Here is a 22,670-nt window from a genome sequence, read left to right as displayed (position 1 = left end):
TGCTGCATTTTTGTAAACTTAGAACATAAAAAGATTTCTTTGTTAAATTGGCTTAGCCCACAATTTCAGACTTCTTTCAGCTTCTGAACATCACAGACACGGTGCTTGAGCACTAAGTCAGTTTCTTTGGCCACTAACACCTTTTCCTGATATTTTACAGACTGGGACCACTATTGCAAATACTGTTCCAAACACTTCACATCCCTCAGCAGCTGCAGTGCCAGAACATGGGTTCATTCAATTCTTCCAGTGATTTCACACGCTCAGTCTCTCTCGGCTGGGAGAAGTAGTGATTCACATTACAGAATGTGTAGCTGTGAGCCACGCTGAATATGAATGCTACCATAACTGTGGGTCTGGAAAAGGTCAGCAGAGCACACCGTTAGACATACCTGGCAAATGATATTATTTCCATGGTAGTGAAGGCTAGTTTGGGTAGAAGGAGTTGAGGTGTTTTTTTCCCTTCTTTGTACTGCGTACACATTAACTCCATGATAGTTCTGTAGTTCCTCACATCTATGAAATAGATGTGACATTATGTGTTTGTGTAACCCGGAAAATTGAAAGGCAAAAAGAGCAAAGTTTCTGTTGCTTCTAGCAGTAAGGCTTGGAATTAACAGTGTGCCAAGATGTAGGACTGAGCAGGAGCCAGTGGAAAAAGACAGCTCTGTGTTCGGTGGTTGCCTGGCGTGTTTGGCTGAGTTTGACTGAGAAGCTGAGGAGAAGTGATCAGTGGTCCAAAGGGTTTCTTCTTTCACTCACCATCTAGAGTAAACAAAAACTCACATACACATTTAGCTACACCTGGAAAGCTTCACCTAGCTGCGTTCAAACCACAATCTGTTCACATCAAGTCATGTTTTTGACAGACCACTGAAATATATTTCTCCCATTTTTTTGCTTGCCCTACTGTGTATTGGTCCACTTGGGAAAGTCTATAAACCAGAGAGCTTTGGATAAAATTTTGTTAAGCAACTGAGTGATTTAGGAGACTAAACCTTCCTCTTAAGAGTGACAAAGACACTAGGATCTAAGTCTTAGGGGTATTTACCAAATTCTTGTAAATTCTTGTGACTGCAAACTTTAGTGCAGTCACCTGTGCTGGCTTGAACTGAGCTGAAGTGGGTTTTAGTACCAGCATTGTACTGCAACAGAGAATGTACAACAGATTAATTTGCTCAGCTTCTGGATGTGCTAAATGCCTGATTTTCACTGAGTTTGCTTTTGGGAGCAAAGCCTTCCTAGGAACTTCTGAAGACCCCACCAGCATTATCTGTACTTGACTGCCATTCTATGTTTTAAAATTAGTTTATGTGCCTGATGAAAATGGAATCTCACTTCTACATCTTCCCAGTCCTTTTGGAAAACCTGCCTTTCTTTCTGGACTGATTACATTTTTTAGAATTGTTTTCTGTGGCTGATTGATGGAAATTCTCTAGTGATAATTCTGTTATTTATTAGCATTAACAACCTGCAGATAGGAATGGTAAAAAAACTCCATGTGACTATTCAGTTTCATTCACAAAGAACAAAAAGCTATGAAAGTTTTCATATACTGTTCCTCAAAAAAAAAAAAAATATTTGAAATTTGGAGGGGAAGGAAGAGAGAATTATTGCAACAATGAATATTTTCATAACTAGTTAGTGGTGCAGAGCTCCTTGACTTTGAATATCTGTTGAAGACACATTAAACGGGAGATTTCTGCTGCTCTGCACCTTGTCCCTGAGAGAAGTCAGGTCTCCAGACGGAGACATATGGGCCAAGCTTCCTGGTTAAGCATTCTCAAACCTGCTCCTGTCCAGGCTGGGACAGAAAGGACTCTCTGTTAAAATGGCTTAAACTGAGATGGTTCTTTTTCATGGAAACGTGTTGGGAAGGGATTAAAGAAGCAGCCTGGTCACAGTGGTAACCTTTGCAGGTGACTGTGGCTGGAGCTGTTGGCCTCTTCAGCCAGCCCAGCTAGAATGTGTGATCAAAGCTCAAGGTGTGCGAAAGAGAAGAAATAATGAATAGCTGTACTGCTGTTTTATTTTCATTCAGCTTAGATAACAAAGCCTAATTTAACTTATTCAGTCCTTTCTGATCCACCTGTACCTCCCAAGAGAGGGTGAAATATGAGTCCCCCCAATGGTTTCAGTGTGTGAGTAGGAGGGTTCCTGAGGCAATGCCTACCAAAGGGCTCATGACTCACCAGACAGAGGCTGAAAAAGAAGAGCACTGCTTTCTCTACACGTACTTTGTTTTCTGAGCATTTAGACTGAAGAGAACACAAAAATAATTGTAACAGTTAATAGCAGTGGTCCATTTAGACTCCTTCCATGGCAGATACCTAAGGAGGAAAAGGGCAGAAGTGTACTGATACTTCATCCCCCATCCTTTGCCAGGTTGCAGTGACTGAGGACTCAGGGATCTTCTAACCCAGTGGTGGCATCAGTGTGAGATGTGCTACTGAAAATAAAGAGGTTTTCTCTGCTTGGATCCAGCCTGATGGGAAAACATTCTAGAAAGATGAAATGCTCAAAAAAATCCAGCAATATCAGTCTCTATTATGTGCAGAGCAAATTATTCAATTATGCTTTTCCAAATATTTTTCAAAATTGGGTAAATATCAGGAGGAGAGGGGTAAATATTTTCTCCATGGTTACATGGCAGGTCATGGTCTTTGGCTTCCAATTTGATGTACTACATTTCCTTTTCTTTCTTTTTCTCCATAGCAGATCATGGTTGGGAGTGGCTTGGGTTTTCATTTTGTTTTGTTTTTTTAAACAGATGGTTTGCATTACATAAGGGACAATTTACACAAGTTGACACTTCCCCTTTTTTCTCTATGGCATATTGTGTGGTGGTAAAGTTGGCAGAGATGAAGGGAGGAACTTCTATTAGGATTACATTTTTATTTGAGAAAAAGATGCATAATCTGTGGTTCCAGTTAATTTTTAACCTTCATACCTAGATATAATTGCATGTATAAAATATTTAATGTTATTATTTACAACCGAAGTACTTTTTCTTATGAGAAAGAAAAGTTGGCAGTATGTGATGGGCTATACAGTCCCCAATTAGCAAGGTAAATACTGATTACATAGTCATTCACCCTGTACTTAGTTATTTATGCAATTTGTGCTATTTAAAATTTAAATGTTTTGATTTTTCATGCAAACCTCTTTATATGTATTTTATTATACACATAATACATAATATTTAGATAGATATATAGTGCAAATTTTTTTATAAAGGGCTGATATTTCAAGGTTAGTTGTTAACTAAGTTAGTGACTGGCAGCATGAGCAAATTTGAGGAGTTGACCCCAGTATCCCAACTATTTAAACTGGTTTTAGCAGCAGGAGAGCACCTTCCATTTCAGCTGATGCTGAAATCAAACAATCTGATTGCTGCATTTCCCAGAGCTTCTCTCACATTTGGGCTCCACAGATTGGTTCAGGTCACTTACCCCTTCTTTGCTTCTCATTCCATAACCTTATCACTTGTTACTGCTGCTGCTGGTAGTTCAGCCCTACTTGTGGTACTTACCAGATAATAGACACGACTCCCAGGATTTTAGCAATGGCAAGGGAAATGTCAGCTCTGCTGCGGTCTGAGGAGCTGTTGCTGTTGACTTCACTGAAGTCAGATTTCACACCAGATGATACAGATCTGCTAGGGCCACTCTTAGAAATCATTAGAATTTATTTAGAGCTAATTAATATTTGAGAAGTGCTTTGAAAGCATAAAAATGGTGTAAGTGATAGAAGAGAAGTTTTGTATTGTGCCCTTTAAAAACTGCATAGTTCTGCCTCTGAGCAAGCTGCTCATCAGTCATAGGTAGTATGATCCTTTTATTCATGCACATATGTATGTGGAATATTAAGGCATGGCTGTATCTCCTATGCAAGAGATACTAAAGAGAATGAAATAAAGATTTGGGGAAGAACAAGTGAGTCCTTCTGGGGGCTGAGATAAAAAAAAAGCAGGAGTTAGGATGAGAGCAGTGTTCTCTGGGGCTTCATCAACAAATCTAAGGATCAGCATGGGCAGAATGTTCCCATGTTTCTACATTTGCAGCACTGTTTGCCAGTAGTGTCCAAGTCAGCTTCACAGAGTAGCCCAAATTTTGATGGGTCTTCCCTAGTTAGTGCTGCTAAGTAAGATTAATTCAGGAAACTGCACTCCAACACTTCTTAAAACATTTGATCACCATTTTAAAAGGGAAGGAAATGTTGACTTGCAGCTAAAGTAGTGGGATGTGTCCTATCAGTCCTCAGGTTTTTCAGGATGACTGAAGCTATTGAATTACAAATAGTTTCTTCTGTAGAAGATGAAGAACAACTCACCTTGTTTTCTAAACTAAGGTGTGCAAGAAATGGAATTATTTGGAGATTTTTAGGATTTGTTTTCTTTTCTCGGGAAGCACTAGTTGCCAAGTCTGTATTTCCAGAAATGGGATTTACCCCAAGTACATTTTCCAGGTTATTGGCAAATTCTCAGGAATAGAAAGCCTTTTATTTGCTGATACCTGTGTTATTTTTATGGCAATATGACAAATTTTGGAAACAAGATTTGTTTTTCTTTGTCCATTTGTCCTGTGCCCTGTGGATAATTTGTTGTAAAAAATCATATTGTGTTTGCAGTCACATGTCATCAACACGAGGTTTTTTGAAAGCACTTTAATCACTATTTCAACCATATCCAATTTGGGGGAGAAATCTGAATATACAATAGGTACATTTTATATGTCTTACATATCAGCTTGTTGCTGCTGGAAGTGTTCTAAATAATTCACAGAAATTTATTGATGAAATATCTGATTACCTCTTAAAAATTGGCAGAATATGAGAGATGAACAAGTCAAGCCTAATAAAATTGAAATATGCTGAATTTACTGTTCATCTGTGTTCTGAACAATAATTCTGAGGTCTGATAAAAACAAAGCTCTCAGTTAATTGGTTCCTCACATAATACAATAAAATTAATGTTTAGGAGTTAAATACCATAAACTTCCTCAGGGAAAATTGCTGATGTGTCTCTGTTTTTCGGTCAGTCACATGTTTCATGTTTAATGGAGTATCATGTGGATTGTCTTAAAATTTTACTTGTGCTCTGTGTACATGTTTCTGTCTTCTAAAGAGGCTTGAGTGCTAATTTCTGATTTAACTGTGTCAGCTGACATGCAGGTCATTGGCAATCACCAAATCACAAGGAAAAAATACTGGCATTGCTGTGTTTTTTTCAGGATGACAAAAACAGAAGCCATGTGTTGTGAAGACCACATCCTGTAGCTTCTTGATAAAGATGCTAGTCATCTTCCAGGGCTACTGTTCATGACTTGGAAAAGAATGAGCATATGACTAAACCCTCATATTCCCCCCAGGATGACGAAGAGTAATGGCATTGTGGATAGACACAGAGAGAAGGAGGAATTTTTGGTAGCAGCTTTGCCTCTCAGCATCCAGGAGAATGTGATGGTTCTGTGGGGTTGCAAATGTAATGGAAGGAGACAAGGCTGCAGAAGAGAACAAGACGACTAAAGACTGTTTTTAAATGAAAGAGTTCCATAGCCCCTGATCTCTGGGTGGCTTCACCTAATAATTCCAATAAAAACCAAGCAGACAGGCAAAACAATAAAAACAGGCTGGTAGTTTCAGCTCAGTTTATAGGCCATGAAAGATGTCTGGTGCTACTCCACTATTATCCATAGTTGGGCAACAGAATAAAGTCCTGTTTTTTTAAATTCATGAGCATGTACAAACCTTTGTGGAAATACTTCGGCTTTCCTTGGAAGCTGGAGGTTTTGAATACGTGTAATTTATTCTACAGGTACAGATAAAACATTAGAAAATGTGTATCCTGAAATCATAGGACTATTCTGCTTGGCAGGGATCTCTGAAGGCTTGCAGTCTAACCTCTTGCTTCAGGCAGGGTCATCAAGGAGATAGGATCAGATTACACAGGGCTTTATTCAGCTGGGACTTGCAAAGCTCCAAGGACAGAGAGTGCAGCTGTTTGGACAGCTCTCAACATCTGGCTATCCTTGTGGGGAAGATCTGATCCTCTCTTGGTGCACCTTATGTCCACTGGCTCTTGTCCTCCAAGCACAGCCCACCAGAAGGAGCCTGGCCCCTCCTGTTGATCATCTTGTGGAGTTGGAAGGCTGCTCTTAGATCCCTCCAAGCCTGTCCCTTCTGTAGGCTGACTTGTTTCTCTAAAACACAAAACAGACTAATCTCTCAGCCCACATTGTCCCAAGCTATCCTCAGAGAAAATCAGGGAACCAGTTTGGATTTCTTTTTGGAAGCCACTGGTGGTGTCTTCTTCATACTCTTCTTATTATTAATTGAAATTCATAATCCCTAGAGGCAGAAGTTAAGGAACACTGCTCATGTCTTTCACAGCCTCCCATTACTTTTACTGCATGTCCACCACCACACCAAGAGAATGAGAGGAAAATGAGGTTGAGAATAAATGAGCAGGGAGAAGAGATGCAGTGCCTTACCTGTCAGTTGGCCATCAGCTGTGATTATTCATTATAAATACACTCAAGTGATAAATTGAGTGTAAAATTATTGTGGCTTTTCTAGAATTTGGCAAAAATGGGGGGAAGAGAAGGCAGAATCCCTTTTCATTCAACAGAATGTATTACAAGAAAATGGTTCTTTTGGTATTTTTCATGGAATTTAGTTGAGCATACTAGTCTTGGAAATTATAATTTAAGAGTTAGGTTTTGTTTCATTCTCTTCATATTCTTTACATTGTTTTCTTTTCTCTTCTTCCCTGATCTCTGACTTTTTTTTCATTTGCTGTCCCTGAAAGATAGGTAGGAGAAAAACAATGAGGTTTTTTTTTTTTAAATCATGGGAAATAAATGCCCTACTTCTCCTCTTCTGGTATCCTTTCTTTTAAGAGAAGAAAATTTCAGGGAAAAAAAAAATCAATGTTCTATTGTTTCATATAATCAGGTTCAACTTTAAAATCCTGTCAAAACATTATAATTTAACATTAACATGTAACTTGATTTATATAGCAAGTAAGACAAATGTGCCTGCTCTGAAGAGCTTGCAGCCTGTCAGGAAACAAGACAAGACACTAGGGGGGATTACACCATGAAGGAGAATAAATGAGATGAGTGACAGAAAAAGGAATACAAAAAACATCTTAAGGGTTTTGGTGAATGGTGCAACAGACATAATGTTAACTCTTATGCTTTATTTTCACTTTAAGAAAAAAAAATCCTAATGTTTGTTAACTTAAAAAAACTCCTTTGTTATCAAAGGAGTTAACAAATTTTGCAAAACGTTTAAGTGATTTAAGAGCCATTGTTGTATTTCCACAAGTACAGAATCATTTCATGCCCATGAGCTGGTAGCCAGTCAGTTGAAAACCAAGTTCCTAAACACGGGGCTGTTATTTTGTGTGTTGGGACAGGATGTCCACTTGGCTCTGTACCACAACTTAACTTTTGCAGAAGAGTGTTTTCAGTGGAGGATCATAGGAGTGTTCATAGAAAGAGTGGTTTGAAAGTGAATGTACTTAATGAAAAATCCTCTTGTAAGCAAGATCTTGGAAGATTATTTTGGGCAAGGATGAAGGTGTGATTCAAAATTGAAAGAAGTTGCAGTGCATAAATTATCAGGAAAGAGGTTCTGGGTATGTTTGTGGAAGATGGACCAGAAGAAGGATAGAGGATACAGAAATGAGGACTCAGCCTTGTGCTCTGCCCTGATCCACTGGCATTGCCCACAGTGGGCACCAATAATATTCCTCTGTATTCTAATATTCCCCCTCAGCTCCCCTGGGCTGACATTTCCCCTTCCCTTCTTTAGCTGCTGCATCACCAGTGCATAAATCCTGTGTTCTCTTTATGTAGTCAGCTTTGAATAATTCTGTTCTTCAAAGTGATGTCACCAGCTAGCTGGGAAATAATTATGTATTAGGCAATAATGCATCAGCTAATGAAATTATTTTTACCTTGTTGTCACCATAAAAATCTCAGCCTTTGATCTGCTCCAGATTTTACCATATGGCCTACTAAAGAAAAACAACAATAAAACTTCTCTCTGATGCTTTGTTTGTACCAAAAGTCCACACATAACAAGAGAGGTAGTTTGGAACATGAAATGAGTGCACAAAATGTTTCTTTTGGTAGCTGAAAAATGCTCCTGCCTGCCTGCATTTGATTAGTAATGAATTCTGTAAATGGAAATGTAATATGGTTGTTTGAGATTTTATTGGTGTTTTCAGTGGTACAGACTTGTGAGTGGCTTGGGAAATACCTATTTCTGAGAACTGTATGTCTTGTCTCATATTCCTGAAATGTTCCTAGAGCTTAGAAAACAAATGTAGCTACTTCTTACATCTAAAAATAAGGTATTTACTGAAGATGTAATGTAATAGTTAAGACATGCATTTGCCAGATTTCAGAATTAGCTAAAACTGTTCAGTCAATATATTCACTCTGATATGGGAATAAATTTAAGGATAATAGATGTAAAGATGTAGCATGTTCTAGAGTAACAACAAAAATATGTATTCATCAGATAAGACCTGAGATCTTCGTTAGTATTTTGAGGGCTGGCAGTTGCTCTTGCACTGTGTGGTGTCAGTATCTGAGTGCTTCATGAATAGGGTCCCAGAACCTTCCCTGGGTCTGAAGAGTTTTCTGTGGGTTTTAATCTTGCCTCTTCCACTGGGCTGTTGGTGGGAATAGTGGGATTTATGAATTAGTGTGATGGACTGAGGCTGTGTGTGGAGAAAAATATGGGAGAGTGGATGGAAGCTGATATTTTAATCTGTATCTGTTTAAATACAAATCATTCAAAACTAGAAATGTAATGGGCTGTAAGAATCAGCATCCTACTGACAAAATTTCCCTCTTTTTTTTTTCTTTCAGTTGAAAAATTAAAAATTTATCTTCTTTCACGGCTGTTTTTGATCAGAATATCTTCTTTAGGAGAGAGTTTTGGAATGATGCTGAGATCATTCTGTGGTGGGGTGGAAGCAGCTGAACATCATTGTCCCTGACTCTCTGACCACTGTTCCCTTTTTGTCTGTCTTCACATGTCTAAGGCCCACTGCTTAGGTCACAAGATAGCTCTCCAGAAAATGTCAAGTCAGAAAGACTTTTTGATTCAGTCCATGATAGGAAAAGGAAGGTGGGTGCCTCAGAAAGCAAAATAAAATTGGAAAATGTAAAACAATGGCATTCTCTGGGGAAGAAAAAGAAAGCCAAGCGAGTCAGGAAATCTGTTGCCCATTGACAAATAAATAAATAGAATTGTTGTGGCCTGAGGCTGGTGCACAGACACTTGGGAATGGGGATGCCTGGGTGGACATTTTGGTTTGCATTGCTTGGCTGGTCAGCCTTGAGTGACTGTGAGGCTTCAGTCAACAAAACATTTCTTAAGATGTTCTTAAATATAAACATGCACAGTTATTTAAGTTTAGTATCTGTTAAGATGCTTTGCCAGCCCAGTTGCTGTTGGTCCTCCATTGCTAGAAGTTGTGATACTTAATTCTTACCAGGAGGAGATCAAGATCCTTGAATGAGAAGGTCTAACTGAAGAAGGTTACATTATAAAAGGGGAAAATAAGCATTAGCCTTACCTGAATGTGTGTACACCACCACAGCTTATTTCTAACATATAAAAAAAATTACATAATTTTATTTCCCTTTGTTTTCTGTTTCCTGTAACTAAGGCTTGACAACATTTGAAACTTTAATTTAATAATAAGTATTAATGGTGGTACAGAACACCCTGCATTACCTCCTTAATTGTCTTTTTTATTTTTTCACCCAGTTCATTAAAAAAGCACGATAAAGGGGAAAACTTTTAATCTACCTTTTTAATGACATGTACAGCAGCATTTAGATAGATTTTCATGATAGAGTGTCTTGCTTTTTCCTTTGTCTGTTTTTGTGCTACAGAAATTGGGCATGCCACCAGAACATAGGGACATACAGAAATGCTCTAGTGAGCCTTATTTCGGTGGAAAGTGTTAAAACATTTTATCACCTAAAGAAGCAATATAATGTGTGTAACATTTCTTATTATTTTTGCTAGTTTTCTTCATATTTTTGTGGATGGGGTAGTATGAAGTTTATTTTAACAAATCAGAAGTTTCAAAATTAACCAAAAGTGAGCTCTCCATATGATTAAAACGTGCTAGTCTCCATCTCAATTTTTGCCATTTCAGGTAATTTTCCTTTACAAATGCCTGCAATTTTTCTTGAAACCTTTGCTGGCTCCCTTTATCTCATTAAGCACAATGTAGTTCTTACTAAAACTTGAAGTAGTTTTCCTTCAGAAGCAAAATTGAATCTCAAGTCATGAAGCGGAGTTGATGCAGGGATTTCAAAGGCTTGTGTCCAATTTCCTTAGCTTCACGTGCTTTTTCCTGTTGCAGGATCAAACCCTGCCACTAAAGTGAGATTTTTTTTCTCTCCTGAAAGAAAACAGTAGTCAATTGAGTACCATTTCTACTCTGTGTGAGGCTCAGTTTGCTAACAGTGAGCGGAGTTTAGTTAACTTCATATTTCGGACAAGCTTGTAAATTTGTTCCCGTCTAATGCTGTGATCTTATCAAGGTTGTACTGTTTTCCTTTTCTTCTCCTCCACCCCCATCTTCTTTCTTTCCTTTTTTTTGAAGTGCAGCCTTCTGATCAATGTGCACTTTTTTTTTTTCCATTTCCCTAAATACATCATGAAAAAGGATGAGGTTTCCGCCTTAATTGCTTGTGCCTTTTATTCACATTCCTCTCTCAGCCAGAATTGTGAAAAGAGTGTTAGTAAAAGGCTGCACAATAGAGCTTTTCATTAGGCCTCAACAAGGCACACAAAAGAAGGCTTTTGGAAAGAGTGAATGCAGGACTTTAATTTGCAGGTGGAGAGTAGATAAAAGGTGCTGACGCCTCTATTATTCTCTTACTTAGGTGACCCCTACCCCGTTCAGCTGATCCCAACTACCATGGCAGCTGCTGCCGCAGCAACACCGGGCTTAGGCCCACTCCAACTGCAGGTAAGTCCCATCACAATGTAGAGGAGGCAAAGGTTAAGTAAATATGAAAACCAGTTTTCTCTTCCTTTGGAACACGATGCAATTAACAGGGGTCTTTGGGCTGTTCTCTTCGCATAAAATTTGCATCTGAAGCAAAAGAGTCATCAAACGATAACACATTTTCTTTTCACCTTGCTGGAAGTTTTTGTTACTTTTTTTGTGTCCCTGTTGTCAAGTTTACTACTTTTAGGTTTGTACTTTGAATTTCCTCATAGCAGTACGTTTGCTTTTCTTACTGCCGTGGTTTAACCCCAGACAACAACTCTGTACGGCACAGCCACTCTCTGTGGCTGAACATTCCCAAAAGTGGGGTGGATCAGAGAATTGGGAAATACAAGGCAAAACCCGTGGGCTGAGATAAGAACAGTTCCATAATATATGATATCAAGTAAAATACAGCAGTAGTCATAGCAACAATTGTAATAGAAAAGAGAGAACAATAAAACCCAAGAAAACAATTGCTCTCCACCTGCTGACCAGTGCCCAGCTTGTCCCCAAGCAGTCGTTGACCCCTCCTGAACAAGTGTCCCCAGTTTATTAACTGAGCAGGACGTTCTCTGCTGTGGAATATGCCTTTGGCCAGTTCAAGTCAGCCATCCCAGCCTTGCTGCCTCCCAGTGTTCTTGTGCAGCTTCTCACAACTTGCAAAATCCTTGATTTAGGGTAAGGACTACTTAGCAACAACCAAAACATTGACATCTTATCAAACGTTATTTTCATCCTAAATCCAAAACACAGCACTGTACCAGCTACTGAGAAGAAAGCCAGTGCTATCCCAGCTGAAACCAGGACACTTTTCCATTAGATCGTTCTCCTGCAGGCTGTAAAATACCAAAAGGAAATGGGTTGTGGGCAGAAGAGCTCTGTCCTGACAAGCACTTCTAAACTGCTTAGAAGTCATTAACATGATTATGTCCTTTTAGGCCATAAGCTCTTCAGAGCAATAACTGGCCCCTCCTACTGTGTTTTATGGTACCCAGAGCATTTTAGACACTGCTGTATTGCAGATAATTAGTGATTATTCTAATTTAACATGGACAATTAGAAAACAGGTGGAAAGATACTGAAGGGTTTGAGTTTTTTTCAGCTACAATAAAGAGTTGACCTGGTAGCCAGATGTATCTAATTGAGACTGTCAGTATTCTGGATTTTGGAGGCATTAGGTTGTCCGTGGGTCTAAATGTTAGCAAGTCTTTGGATATTCCTGATCAGCCACACAACCCTTGTCAAGTCATTGGAATTAAGCAAATGTGGTGTCTGTTGCCACAGGGTAAATTTTGCTACCTGTCGCGTATGCTGGGCTGGTAGGAGGAAGCCAGGTAATATTTGGGACTGAGAGAAAATCAAGATCCAAATCATCTCTAATTCTGCAAAGTCTGGATTGCCACTCTCTTCTAGAAACATAAAAAGCCCCAAGCTCTCCACTGCAAATGCATCTCCCTGCTCATTGTTATTTGCCAAGTCACATGGAACAGCAGAGCTTTATACCTGCTTGGAAAGGCTCAGCCTTTATGACTGGGATGTGTGAAATGCATTCTCCAGCTCAGCTTGGCCTGCATCAGTATGAAGTAGACATCAGATATTTCAGTTGTTTGGCCAGTATACTAGAGCGTGGGACATAGTTCTGGGGAAGATTTTTTTTTTTTTTTACTTTATTTTATTTTAACACAGCCAGCGGAAGTTAGCTGAGTTTCACAGAAATAGCTGCCAGTGTGTAAGCTGACACATTCCATGCACCACAGAGGTTAATACATTCATTCCTATTGTGCCTTTGTATGAAAAGCAACATTGTCTGTGTGTTAGTTTCTGATTCTCTGAGTTACAAATACTGTAGGCGGCTTAAGAATCATGGGAGCCATAGAAGTCATCCCTGTGAAATGAATTTTGAGGCATTTCAGTATTGATAAAGTGCTTTTAATAGCCAAACACATGAACAGACATATGGAAGCAAGAGGGAGGGAAAAAGGAAAAGCAAACATGGAGCTAGCTAGCAATGCGAAAACAACACTGATTCTAATTCTTATCTTTTCAGTCATTCAAGCTAGTCCTAAAATAATGCATCAGTGTTCCAGTAAGATGGTAGGATGGTTTACTTTCATTTCAGGACCAGCTTTGGGCTGTATATCTATGCATGCTGTGGGCTGAAGTATCCTGGTTAAAATAGGCTTTATCACAATAACAGTTTTCTTGTTAAAAGGTGGGCTTTGTGCAAAAGTGACTGCAGTCATAAGTATCTTAGGGTGAGTTTACGTTATGGAAAAGTTGAGAACCTCAAAAGTTTCTGTGCAGAGAACATTAAAATGAAAATATTGACCAAATTCACCTATGTTGTTTTGCTACATGTCTGGAATTAGAGGGAAAGTTTGGCAGCCAGTCAGTGGGAGAGGCTCAAATTACCAACTTAGCAGACTCTTTTAAATTTTTCAGATCTGATCTCTAAGGGCACATATAGGCTAGAAATAAATTGAAGCTGATTTTTCTTCATGTCTTAACGGTGAGTTTTAGCTATCATAGCAATCTATCTGGTAGAAATTGAACATGCCTCAACTTCTGGTGCCATTTGAAAGAGTCAGGCCAGATTTGCTTCTGGAAAGGTTTTATCATACAGGATTCAAAATGGATGCCCCCCTATGCTAACATGAATGGAGCTCAACTTAGTTGCTAAACTAGAAAGACTGTGCCTTCCAAACCGTTCAAATCCAGTTTAGCTCAGTCATGACTTTGTTGAGTCATAAAGAAAGATTCATGATGTTTTTGGTCTAAACCCACATTTAAATGGCTTTGCAGTCTCTTTCAAGGAGGAACTCTTCTTACTTCAGATGTTCCCCTGCATTACTTATAATTCTGGTGTCCCCTACGCACCCTCTGTCATCTGGTCATCAGACAGTAAAAGGTCAGAAAAATGGCATGTTCCCTCTTTTCCTCTTTCTCTATCCTCCCTATCACTCATCTTTCAGACTTTGTGTACTTAAAGCAGGGGAGATCAAAGGACCTGACACAATGCTCAGTTTGTTGCTCCCAGCAAAATTCGATACACAGTGTTATCTCAGTGAAGACAAAGCCAAGGAATTTTTCTTGTTTGTTTATGGAACAATAAACATGTCTTTGTTATTTCACTAGAGAATTTTAAGTCGGGTCATGGCTTTAGTAGTGTACTGTGAGATCAACAGGAAGTACTTTTTTTATCCCTGGTTGTCAAAATCGAATTTTTGTTTTTGTAAATGAAACGCACACTGTATTTATAGAAGAAGAGCTAGCACCTGATTGCTTTCCTGTGGCAAAGAACCTCTTTGTCAGTGAAAATGCAGTCCCTCATTTTGAAATCCCCTGTTGGTTCGCAGTGATGGATTTGTAATCTGAAACCCCCCGTTCCTCTCCCCGCCTCTGAGTCCCCACTGGGGTGTACAGACTCTGCCATCTGATATTTGCCACTATTAGCCACGTGGGATTGCCTTGATTTCCACTATCCACAGAGAGACTGATGGCTCAACGAGGATGGAAGCTAAAGCTTGCATTGTTAGATGTTGTAAAGGAAGTAGAGGGATGGGGCCGTGTTGGAAAAGCTGGAACTGCCACGGTGCAAACTTGAACCTGTCTTCTGATAAAGTGCTGTCTATCAGCCCCAAGTATTCACTCATTCCCACTTTTAATGACAAAAATTCCATTTGAGGGAAAAAAAAAAAGTGGTTTTAGCTTTGCTCTGTTACTGGGAAAACTCAGTCCTGAGCATTACTGTGGTAAAATCCCTCTGGGTAAGCACACGGGTTTCTTACATCAGCTTTTTCCCCTCATAAACATCATCTGGTCTTGTTCTTCAAGAGTGGTGCAGGATGGCAGTTATGTTTCAAATACATGAGAGAAAAGCTGAAGATAAATTGTCACTGTGTTTTACTGAAACAGGCTAATGACTCACAAGTACTGCTGTATGCCTTATATGATGTTTTCTATATGGTTCAGCAGACGAGAGAATCAAGTTCCTCCATCTTGAGGATCAACATTCAAAGCTGTAAACGTAGATGTGGTGTAACAAGTTTTGCACAAACTAAACTGAAGGTTTATTCTGGTGCCAGTCGTCTTGGGCATAGCTAAGTCTGAGCAAATTCTTTATATTCTGAAAGTTTCTTTTCTGATAAAAAGTATTTTGTGAGTAGTTTCTCAGTATTAGGAAACGGGGGAACTAATTACACAACATGAAAACTGAGAGGAATCTGCACCATTGGGAGTGGGAATGGTTCAGATTTCCCAGATTGCTTGTTTGATAACCAGATAGTGACAACAACTGATTAATTGGCAGTAACACAAATGCTGTATATACCCATAACTCCATTGAAAGATAATGCTGGATGAATAATGACAGCTGCCTGTGTAGTCTTACTGTATGGACATTTTGTGTCCTGTCAAAACACTAGAGCAATCTGATGTAATACAGACTTCCTGCAAACATCTGCTCTTGGAAAAAAAACACCCCAAAAAGTTGGGAGTGCCAGCATTCAAACTTTCTTCCCTCTTCATCTAGCATGAAGCAGGGCTTCGTAATTATTTGTGGTTGTGTTCAGCATCATGTCCAAATCTGTCACTGTATGAATCAAGAGAGCCTCCCATCAGTGTCTAAGTGTGAAAGCATTTTAGCTGGGTCTCAGTTCTGGACACCAGTCCTTAGGAGAGTCCTGTGTTCTCTGACTATGTGTATAAAGATGAGGAGCATATTTAGACCTTAAACAGTCTGGCCAATTCCTATTGGAATACTTCCTATATTAGTATTATGTGAGTACTTGGGTCAATTAATTTTTTCTTACTACAGACCTGTTCTCTTAGTTGTGTGGTAAGATGCATACCAAGGACTGAATTTAAGTGGAATTTTAAAAACTGGTCCACAGTTTTGGAAATATTTGGGCCTCAAGCAGGCACTGATGTTAGAGATTAGATTTTGAGAAAAATTAAGCCCGTTTGGAGTTTGAGGGCTTTGCAGAGTTGTTCATCCTGCTGTTATTTAGGTGTCAGCTCAGTACACATTTTTCTTTGGAAAGCCTTGCTTCCAGGCATCTTAAGGATTCATAATCACTGGGAAGGATAGAGCACTTCAACAAGTGTGCAGCTGCTGATCAGGAGGCAGAGTGTTCCAGTGGTCATACAAGTATTCCATAAAACATCTGTTGCCTATGAAACAAAAGCAAAGTATGAAGTAAAAGAAAAATTAAAGCCTTCTCAATCAGAAACTTTTTTTTTCTTACATACCAGCTTCCTTTTGGCTTCTTCACCATTGCAGGGATGAGCTGCATATCTCCACTTAGCAGTTCAGGCTATTTCTCTGAAGTATCTCCCTAAGTTTCATTTGAAATGTTGCTGAGGATAGAACTTCCCCTTGCTCTTAAATATTGTCATGCATTAATTGTCAAGCACATGTAATAACTGGGATTTTTTGCATATCTCTTTCTGATTTCTTGCTATAATCTCTATTTATAACCAGTTTTGTGAGATTAAACAGTTGACCTTCCAGTGTTACACCACCTCAAATCTGTGAAAGAAGACTGAAAAAGCTGTAGAAACACTGTAGTGGTGCATCTGAATATTGAAAACTTTATTCTTTCCTTGTTTTGGGGAGTCAGGTTGCCAGAGCTGTGAGGACATCTGAATTATTTCTGATGAAGGAAACTCTAGTGCCCCGTTATTGTCTCTAGTGAATGTAGCCTAGAGATAGCAATACTTCATCCATTATTTATTTACTCTGCAGCCTGCATTAGTGACCTCTTTGGGATATTACTATAACCAGTTCTTTGCTTATAAGGAAGTAAACTGTTTCTTAGCTGTGCAGGGTTATTTCTTCTATTTGCTGGGCAGTGTCTTCCTTTAAATACCATCTAAGCTGGCTTTTCAACAGTGAGAGTATCCTGTCTCTGTTTGTTTTTTTACTTTACCTGTCCTCATTAATTGGACTTTGAGTTCATTTGTAGGGAATGAATCATTAGTGCGCAGTTTAATTACAATATTCTAATACTCATGCAATCCACTTAAAGATATAGATATATATAAATAAAACTAGAATTAGTTTTTCACTGCGAGCACACACATCTGGGGAAAAAAAACAAGTGCACGAAAAGTGACATTTCTCATTAGCATAACCAAAAGATGGCAGTTGTCCATCTGCCATTAGCTCAGTGCATGGCTGAGCTGTTTCCTGTGGCCATCACAAATAATAATAATAAGAGGAGAAATAAAGCAACATTTTTTATTGGATGTCCTTTTAAATAGTTTTTTTAAATTGTTACATTATGCAGATCCTATATTCCCTGCTTCTGTCCACCACTTCTTCCTGGCTTTGTAAGTGAATGTGTTGGCCACTAGGTGTTTGCCACCTGTACTGCACATGGGCAGCCAAGATGGCTATTTCAAAAGAGGTCAGTGAAGACCAAGGTCCTTCAGCTAGAAAAATGTGGGGCCCAGAACTCTTCATGTAGAAGAAACTACAACCATCTAACCAGGGTGAAGATCTCTGTGTTGTTGTGGGGTAAGTTGTCTTCTAAAAATTTTATCTTTCCAAGGTTTCTTGGTTTTTTCATGAAGTCTTAGTGATGGTTTTATGATACTCGTTAAACTATAAAAGTAAGGTTTAGGGTGAGAGGCTATGGATTGCCAAAAGCATCTCTGAAAAATCCCTGCATTTTAAAATGGAAAAAGTTCCTCTCAGTTAACTCCAGAGCAAGCCTTGCAACTCCTCACTTTCTGGATACCTGCTGGGAGCTAGAGGTTGTGGTAGATTGTGTCAGAGCATGAACCACAGAACACAGCTCAAATAAATCTTGTTCATGGTGGGTAAATGTGCTTTGTATTTGGCATTTAAATAGCCCATTCTTGCCTTTGATAGAGTCTTACACAAGGTTATGGGTAAACTCAATATAGTCTATTAAAACAGATTTGAATGAAAAGCATGATCATATCATTTTATCTGAATCCAGTCAATTTAGGGAAGACAGTGATTACAGAAGACTGCATAGAAATGCTTTGTGTTTTATTGAGCACTGTGGATATCTCAGCACAGTGGACATTTACAGGCAGTAAATACACATGGTAAAACAATATCATGGCTACTCTGTGGCTTGTCAAATTAGAACTCCCTCCCCTCTCCAGGGGAAAGAATTAGCAGTGGTAGCATATTAATTTTATCTAGATTAACAGTCCTTTCTGCATAACTTTCAGATTCCATCCATATTTATGAAAAATGAAAAAAAACTGAAAAATGACCAGCCTGTCTGCCTTCCAGTTGTAGCTCAGGCCTGCTGTTTGCTAGCAGACCTTTGTCTGCATGAGTGAGTTTTCCTCTAGGTCAGAGAGACTAAATTCCCTCTTCCCCCTCCCTCCGACCCTGAGTCTGCAGGGCAGACAGACAGAAGCACACATATGATTAATACAGCACAGCTGCAGGAGTGACTCATTTGCATATGTATTAATAGAGGCAAAAACAACAATTCAATTACATACAGAGACATTCTGCATACTAAGGAACATATGCAAATAGCCTGGAAGGAGGGCAGCCAGCCTTCTTTCTGACTTTCCTGAGCTCACATGGGCTCAGCAGTTTTCAAGAAGGAAGAAAACCTGTTAGGAGATGCTCATACAGCTATTACTCCTCCTGCCCCACCCCCTGGCTTCCTGGAAGACGTTTGACATTTGGACAATGGAAATAGCACATCTTTTCTGTCTTATTTCCTATTCACCAGCCTTCAGCTCCATGTTGCCGTCTCTTTACATATGAGCCCCAGCATGAGGACAGCAAGTCCTTTGCCTTGCCTTTCCATATGCACACATTTATCCTGTTCTTCTTTCACCTCATCACTTGTGTTGTTTCATTTGGCTTTGTCCTTCTCTGCCACAGGATTTCTCCTCTCATGAATTAGCAGAAGACAACAATTTCTGTGCCTTTTTCTTTTAGTGACCGTGTATATCTGATCACAATATAATTGAGTGATTTTCTGCTAGGGGACCATTAATCCTTTCAATGGGTCTAAAATGTGTCTCAGAAAAGTTGACCTGTTTTAGATAGACTGTTCTAATCACGATACATTGGTCTTTGCTAAGAAAGTTGTGGAGTTCTCAACCTACAGCTGATGGGGAACTTGATAACTGGTACAGAATCTGATTCTAGTGACAGAAACATGTTCTCCGAGCCTTACAGGAATTTATTGGGCAGTAGTTTAGAGCAGCTTTCAAAAGCAGGTTGGAAGTATTGCAGCATTTCTATAGCATTATGCTATAGAAACACTTAAGGTGTAAGTTAAGGTTTTTTAGCTGTAAGTTAATCCCTAACTTGGTGTTTTAACTAAAAAACCATCTATGTACTCAGTATCCTTTTCATACAGGCCATTCACACACTGTAAGATGCAACAAAATGCCATGATCCATACCCAGTATCCCAAATTTTTGGGAAAGCAAGACATTTAACACTGACCTTCATAGACTAGTTAAATAGAGCTCTGTTTCAACTTGAGAAGAGATAACAAGTCACTAAAAACTTTTGGAAACCTGACAAAGCCATTAAGATGTCCAAGTGTCTTGGGTGGCAGCCCTCTGAGTTTCAAGCAGCCTGAATTACTGGCTATTTGTTTGAAACATCTCCGTGGTGTGAGCAGGGAAAAATAGGTCATGCAGGGAGGAGTGTGTGACTGTCTGGCAGGCGTGCTTGTGAGGTCAGGTCATCCTTAATTTCTTTTCTCTTGCAAAAATGTTACACTTGGTTCTTTCTGGGGTTAGCCTGACAGACGGAAGCAGATTACTCCTTGATTATTTATAAGGCATTAATTTTAGATGAATATTGCTGAAGTAGCTGACATCATAAGTAGTTTTAGCAGCCAGCAGAAGAGCCTGTTTGCAGATTGGAATATTACAAGCTTCACTTATACGGTGTCCTAAGACAAAGTCTGAAGTGTTTGAAGGAAGAGACAGGGAGTGGAGGCACCTGTATCAGTTAAGACTTTGTTTACACTTCTGTGCCACAGAACCCAGACTCCAGATCAGTGGGACGGTGGTGTCAAAGCTGTGAGTTCAGCCAGCTGCAAAACAAAACCAGTGTCAAAAACAGCAGTAGTGGCAGGACCTGCCTGCCAGTCTTTTAAGCTAGGGTGGGGGAAAACCTTCTGAGAGTGCCCCAAAGTAACTTCTATTGTTAAAGAAGTAAATAACAACCCTCGTACATACCTGGAGATGCTTCCCTTCCTGTACTGGCAACAGTGCAGGTCTGTGAGATGTTTGTGTTTCACATTGTTTCATGGCTTACATTCATTGGGAATTGATGCTCCTGGGAAAGGTCTCTATGAAAAATCTGGTAACAGACCCAAAAAAACTTTTTCTTTTCCCCCCTTACTTTGTGTCCTTTGCACATTCCAGACACTGGGTTTTGAAAGAGTTGGCTTATGCTACTGGTTTTCCTATTATGTTGTTTGCTCTTTTCAGAGGGATGTTGCTGAAAAGAAGATTATATAATCATGCAAATCAGATTGTATAATCCTGAGCAAACTGTCCAGAGGGGGGGAGGAGGGGAAACCACACTGAGTGCAGCTTGGCTGGCTGGGGGGAGCTCGCTCTGAAATCACAAATGAGGCCCTTGTGGGGCTCCTGTGAAACGTGGGAGCTGCAGTCAGACTGGGAAATTTTTGTGAATATTTCTGGAGATCACTGTCTTCATGCTGAACTCTGCCAACAGTATGCATTTACAGTCCCCCAGCAGAGCAGCACGACAGACAAACACGCAGAAAAACTGCAAATCAGTGATGTGCACACAGGCCAGTGCCTGTGGAACAATGCTACAAATAACAGCAGGGAGAAACACTGACAGACCTGCACAAACTAATACTTACTGATACATACTACTTTGGGTCCACTAATCAAATTACTACAATTACTCATCCTAAAACACAGCACAAGAAATTCTCTCTGGAAGTGTTGCTCCCTGTTGTACCCAGGTCAGATGACATGGTTTGCTGTTAGATGCAGATTGGTACAATATATGAATGTGTAAGAATTTTGATTTATGTGCTATTTCTCACTACAGTCTATTTTATGACCATTCTTTTTTGTCCAAAGTTTAGGTCACTTTCAATAGACAAGGCAGAAGGGGATAGAAGTAAACAAACAGAATAGTAAATGTGTTCACGAGGAGTGCATCACTGGCCTGTGACATAAATTGCATATGGCAAGAACAGTGCAAGCCTTTAGAAGTTTCTGAACTCTTACCCTTTCTTTTATTAAGTCTGATTCCTTGCCAGGCTTGACTGTTAGCAGCCAGGGTATTTAATCACCCTTTTATGAATGGGGGCTAATATTAGGCACAGTTTGAAACTATGAAATACCTAATTACTGTAGACTGTAGATCAAAGTGTTAGACAACAAACCACTGAGGTCAGGAGTCTTGTTCTGTTTCGCTTTCCAAAGTCATCAATTGAACTTTTCTCAGTAGAAGATACCTGGTGTCTGGAGATGTGGCTTTAACAGTGTTAAACTTAATTATTCTGTTGTGCCTCAATAGCGTGAGCTTGTTCTGGAAGTTAAGTCAAAGTGCAATTTTTTCCCAATACGTAGGCTCAGTTTCCTCAAATTCCTTTTCTCCTTTCAGAGGTTCTTCATGCTTTCAGCTCTAGTGAATTTTGTAAGATCAATCTGAACAAGAAAATTTGGAGGCAGTAGTACCTGTAGCTCCTAGTACTCCTCAAGACTAGCTTTTAAACTTTGCAGTCTGCATGAGCTCTGCTCACTGGAGTCTGATTCCTAGAGTAGCTTCTGAGTAGCCCTTTCACTTTGTGTAACTGCCTTATTTGTTTGCCATTTTTACCAGTGGTCTGTTTCTGTTCCATTAATTGGATAACTGAGGAGAAAAGCACTGTAGACTGCTGGATTTCCATTCCTTACCCCTTAGCCCTAGAGACCAGTCACATCACAGATGAGTTACCTGCATGGAAATATGCTGCAGATTTGTTAAGTCATCTCTCTCGGAGGCTGACAGACTCTGGAATCACAGGAAGCAGGGCTGTCAGAAAGCTACTGTGTGATTTGTCTTTCCTTAATGGGCAAACGTACACACGGAACGAAACAAAAATAATAAAAAGCAAAAGAAAAGGCATGTATGCAAGAAATAAAAATGGTTTTTAGAAAGTGTGTGTTTATCAGTTGAGGGAAGCTTAGAAATCAGTATCCTATGATTATCAATACAGCAGGAAAGCAGTAAGGAAGTTTTAAATGCTGTCATGGCAGTAGAAGGTGAGATTTTCAAAAGCATTTTCTGCCTAGATCTGCACCTCTGTGTCTTGTTGTTTGGAGGTATTTGTATTTCTCTGTCTGTTTAAAACCTGCATTGCAGCAAAGGCTTCTCACTGTATTGCAAGCTGTGCTTTGCTTTGGGAACCACAGCTGTGCCACATCCTGCACCAGCAGCCACTGACAGGGGCAATCTGTTTGTGGCATATTGAGGTACTCAAATTGTCCTTGGGGACTGCTGTGGAGTGGCTCTTTCCAGCTCCTTCCTGTGGGTACAGTGTCTGTTCTTCCCAAAGGGGCTTGGGGCTGCCACTTTGTGCTCAAGGGGATGAGGTTAAGCCTTCAGAGACATGGGGGGGGCATCAGGAGTGGTACCTGA

At 39.6% G+C, this 22,670-nt stretch overlaps 1 protein-coding gene and 1 long non-coding RNA gene across 20 annotated transcripts in view; one reads left to right on the top strand and one right to left on the bottom strand.

Moving 5' to 3' along the window:
* Window positions 1-22,670, top strand: part of SOX5 (SRY-box transcription factor 5) — a 608,493-nt gene that overhangs the window by 513,828 nt on the left and 71,995 nt on the right. For all 19 annotated transcript variants that reach the window (XM_068190516.1, XM_068190517.1, XM_068190518.1 and 16 more), the window contains one exon: window positions 10,926-11,011. In XM_068190516.1, coding sequence (XP_068046617.1) covers window positions 10,926-11,011 — 86 coding nt within the window. The remainder of the gene's footprint in view (window positions 1-10,925; window positions 11,012-22,670) is intronic.
* Window positions 6,783-14,287, bottom strand: LOC137474201 (uncharacterized). The gene is made up of 3 exons (XR_010999227.1): window positions 13,820-14,287; window positions 7,964-8,023; window positions 6,783-6,801 (listed from the first exon to the last, which is right to left on the bottom strand). It is a non-coding gene; the product is annotated as an uncharacterized lncRNA (long non-coding RNA).

The sequence above is a fragment of the Anomalospiza imberbis genome, chromosome 5 (assembly GCF_031753505.1).
Source record: "Anomalospiza imberbis isolate Cuckoo-Finch-1a 21T00152 chromosome 5, ASM3175350v1, whole genome shotgun sequence".
In the NCBI taxonomy this organism is placed as follows: domain Eukaryota; kingdom Metazoa; phylum Chordata; class Aves; order Passeriformes; family Viduidae; genus Anomalospiza; species Anomalospiza imberbis.
Note: the sequence above shows the minus strand (reverse complement) of the source record. Positions and strands in the feature narration are given on the sequence as shown.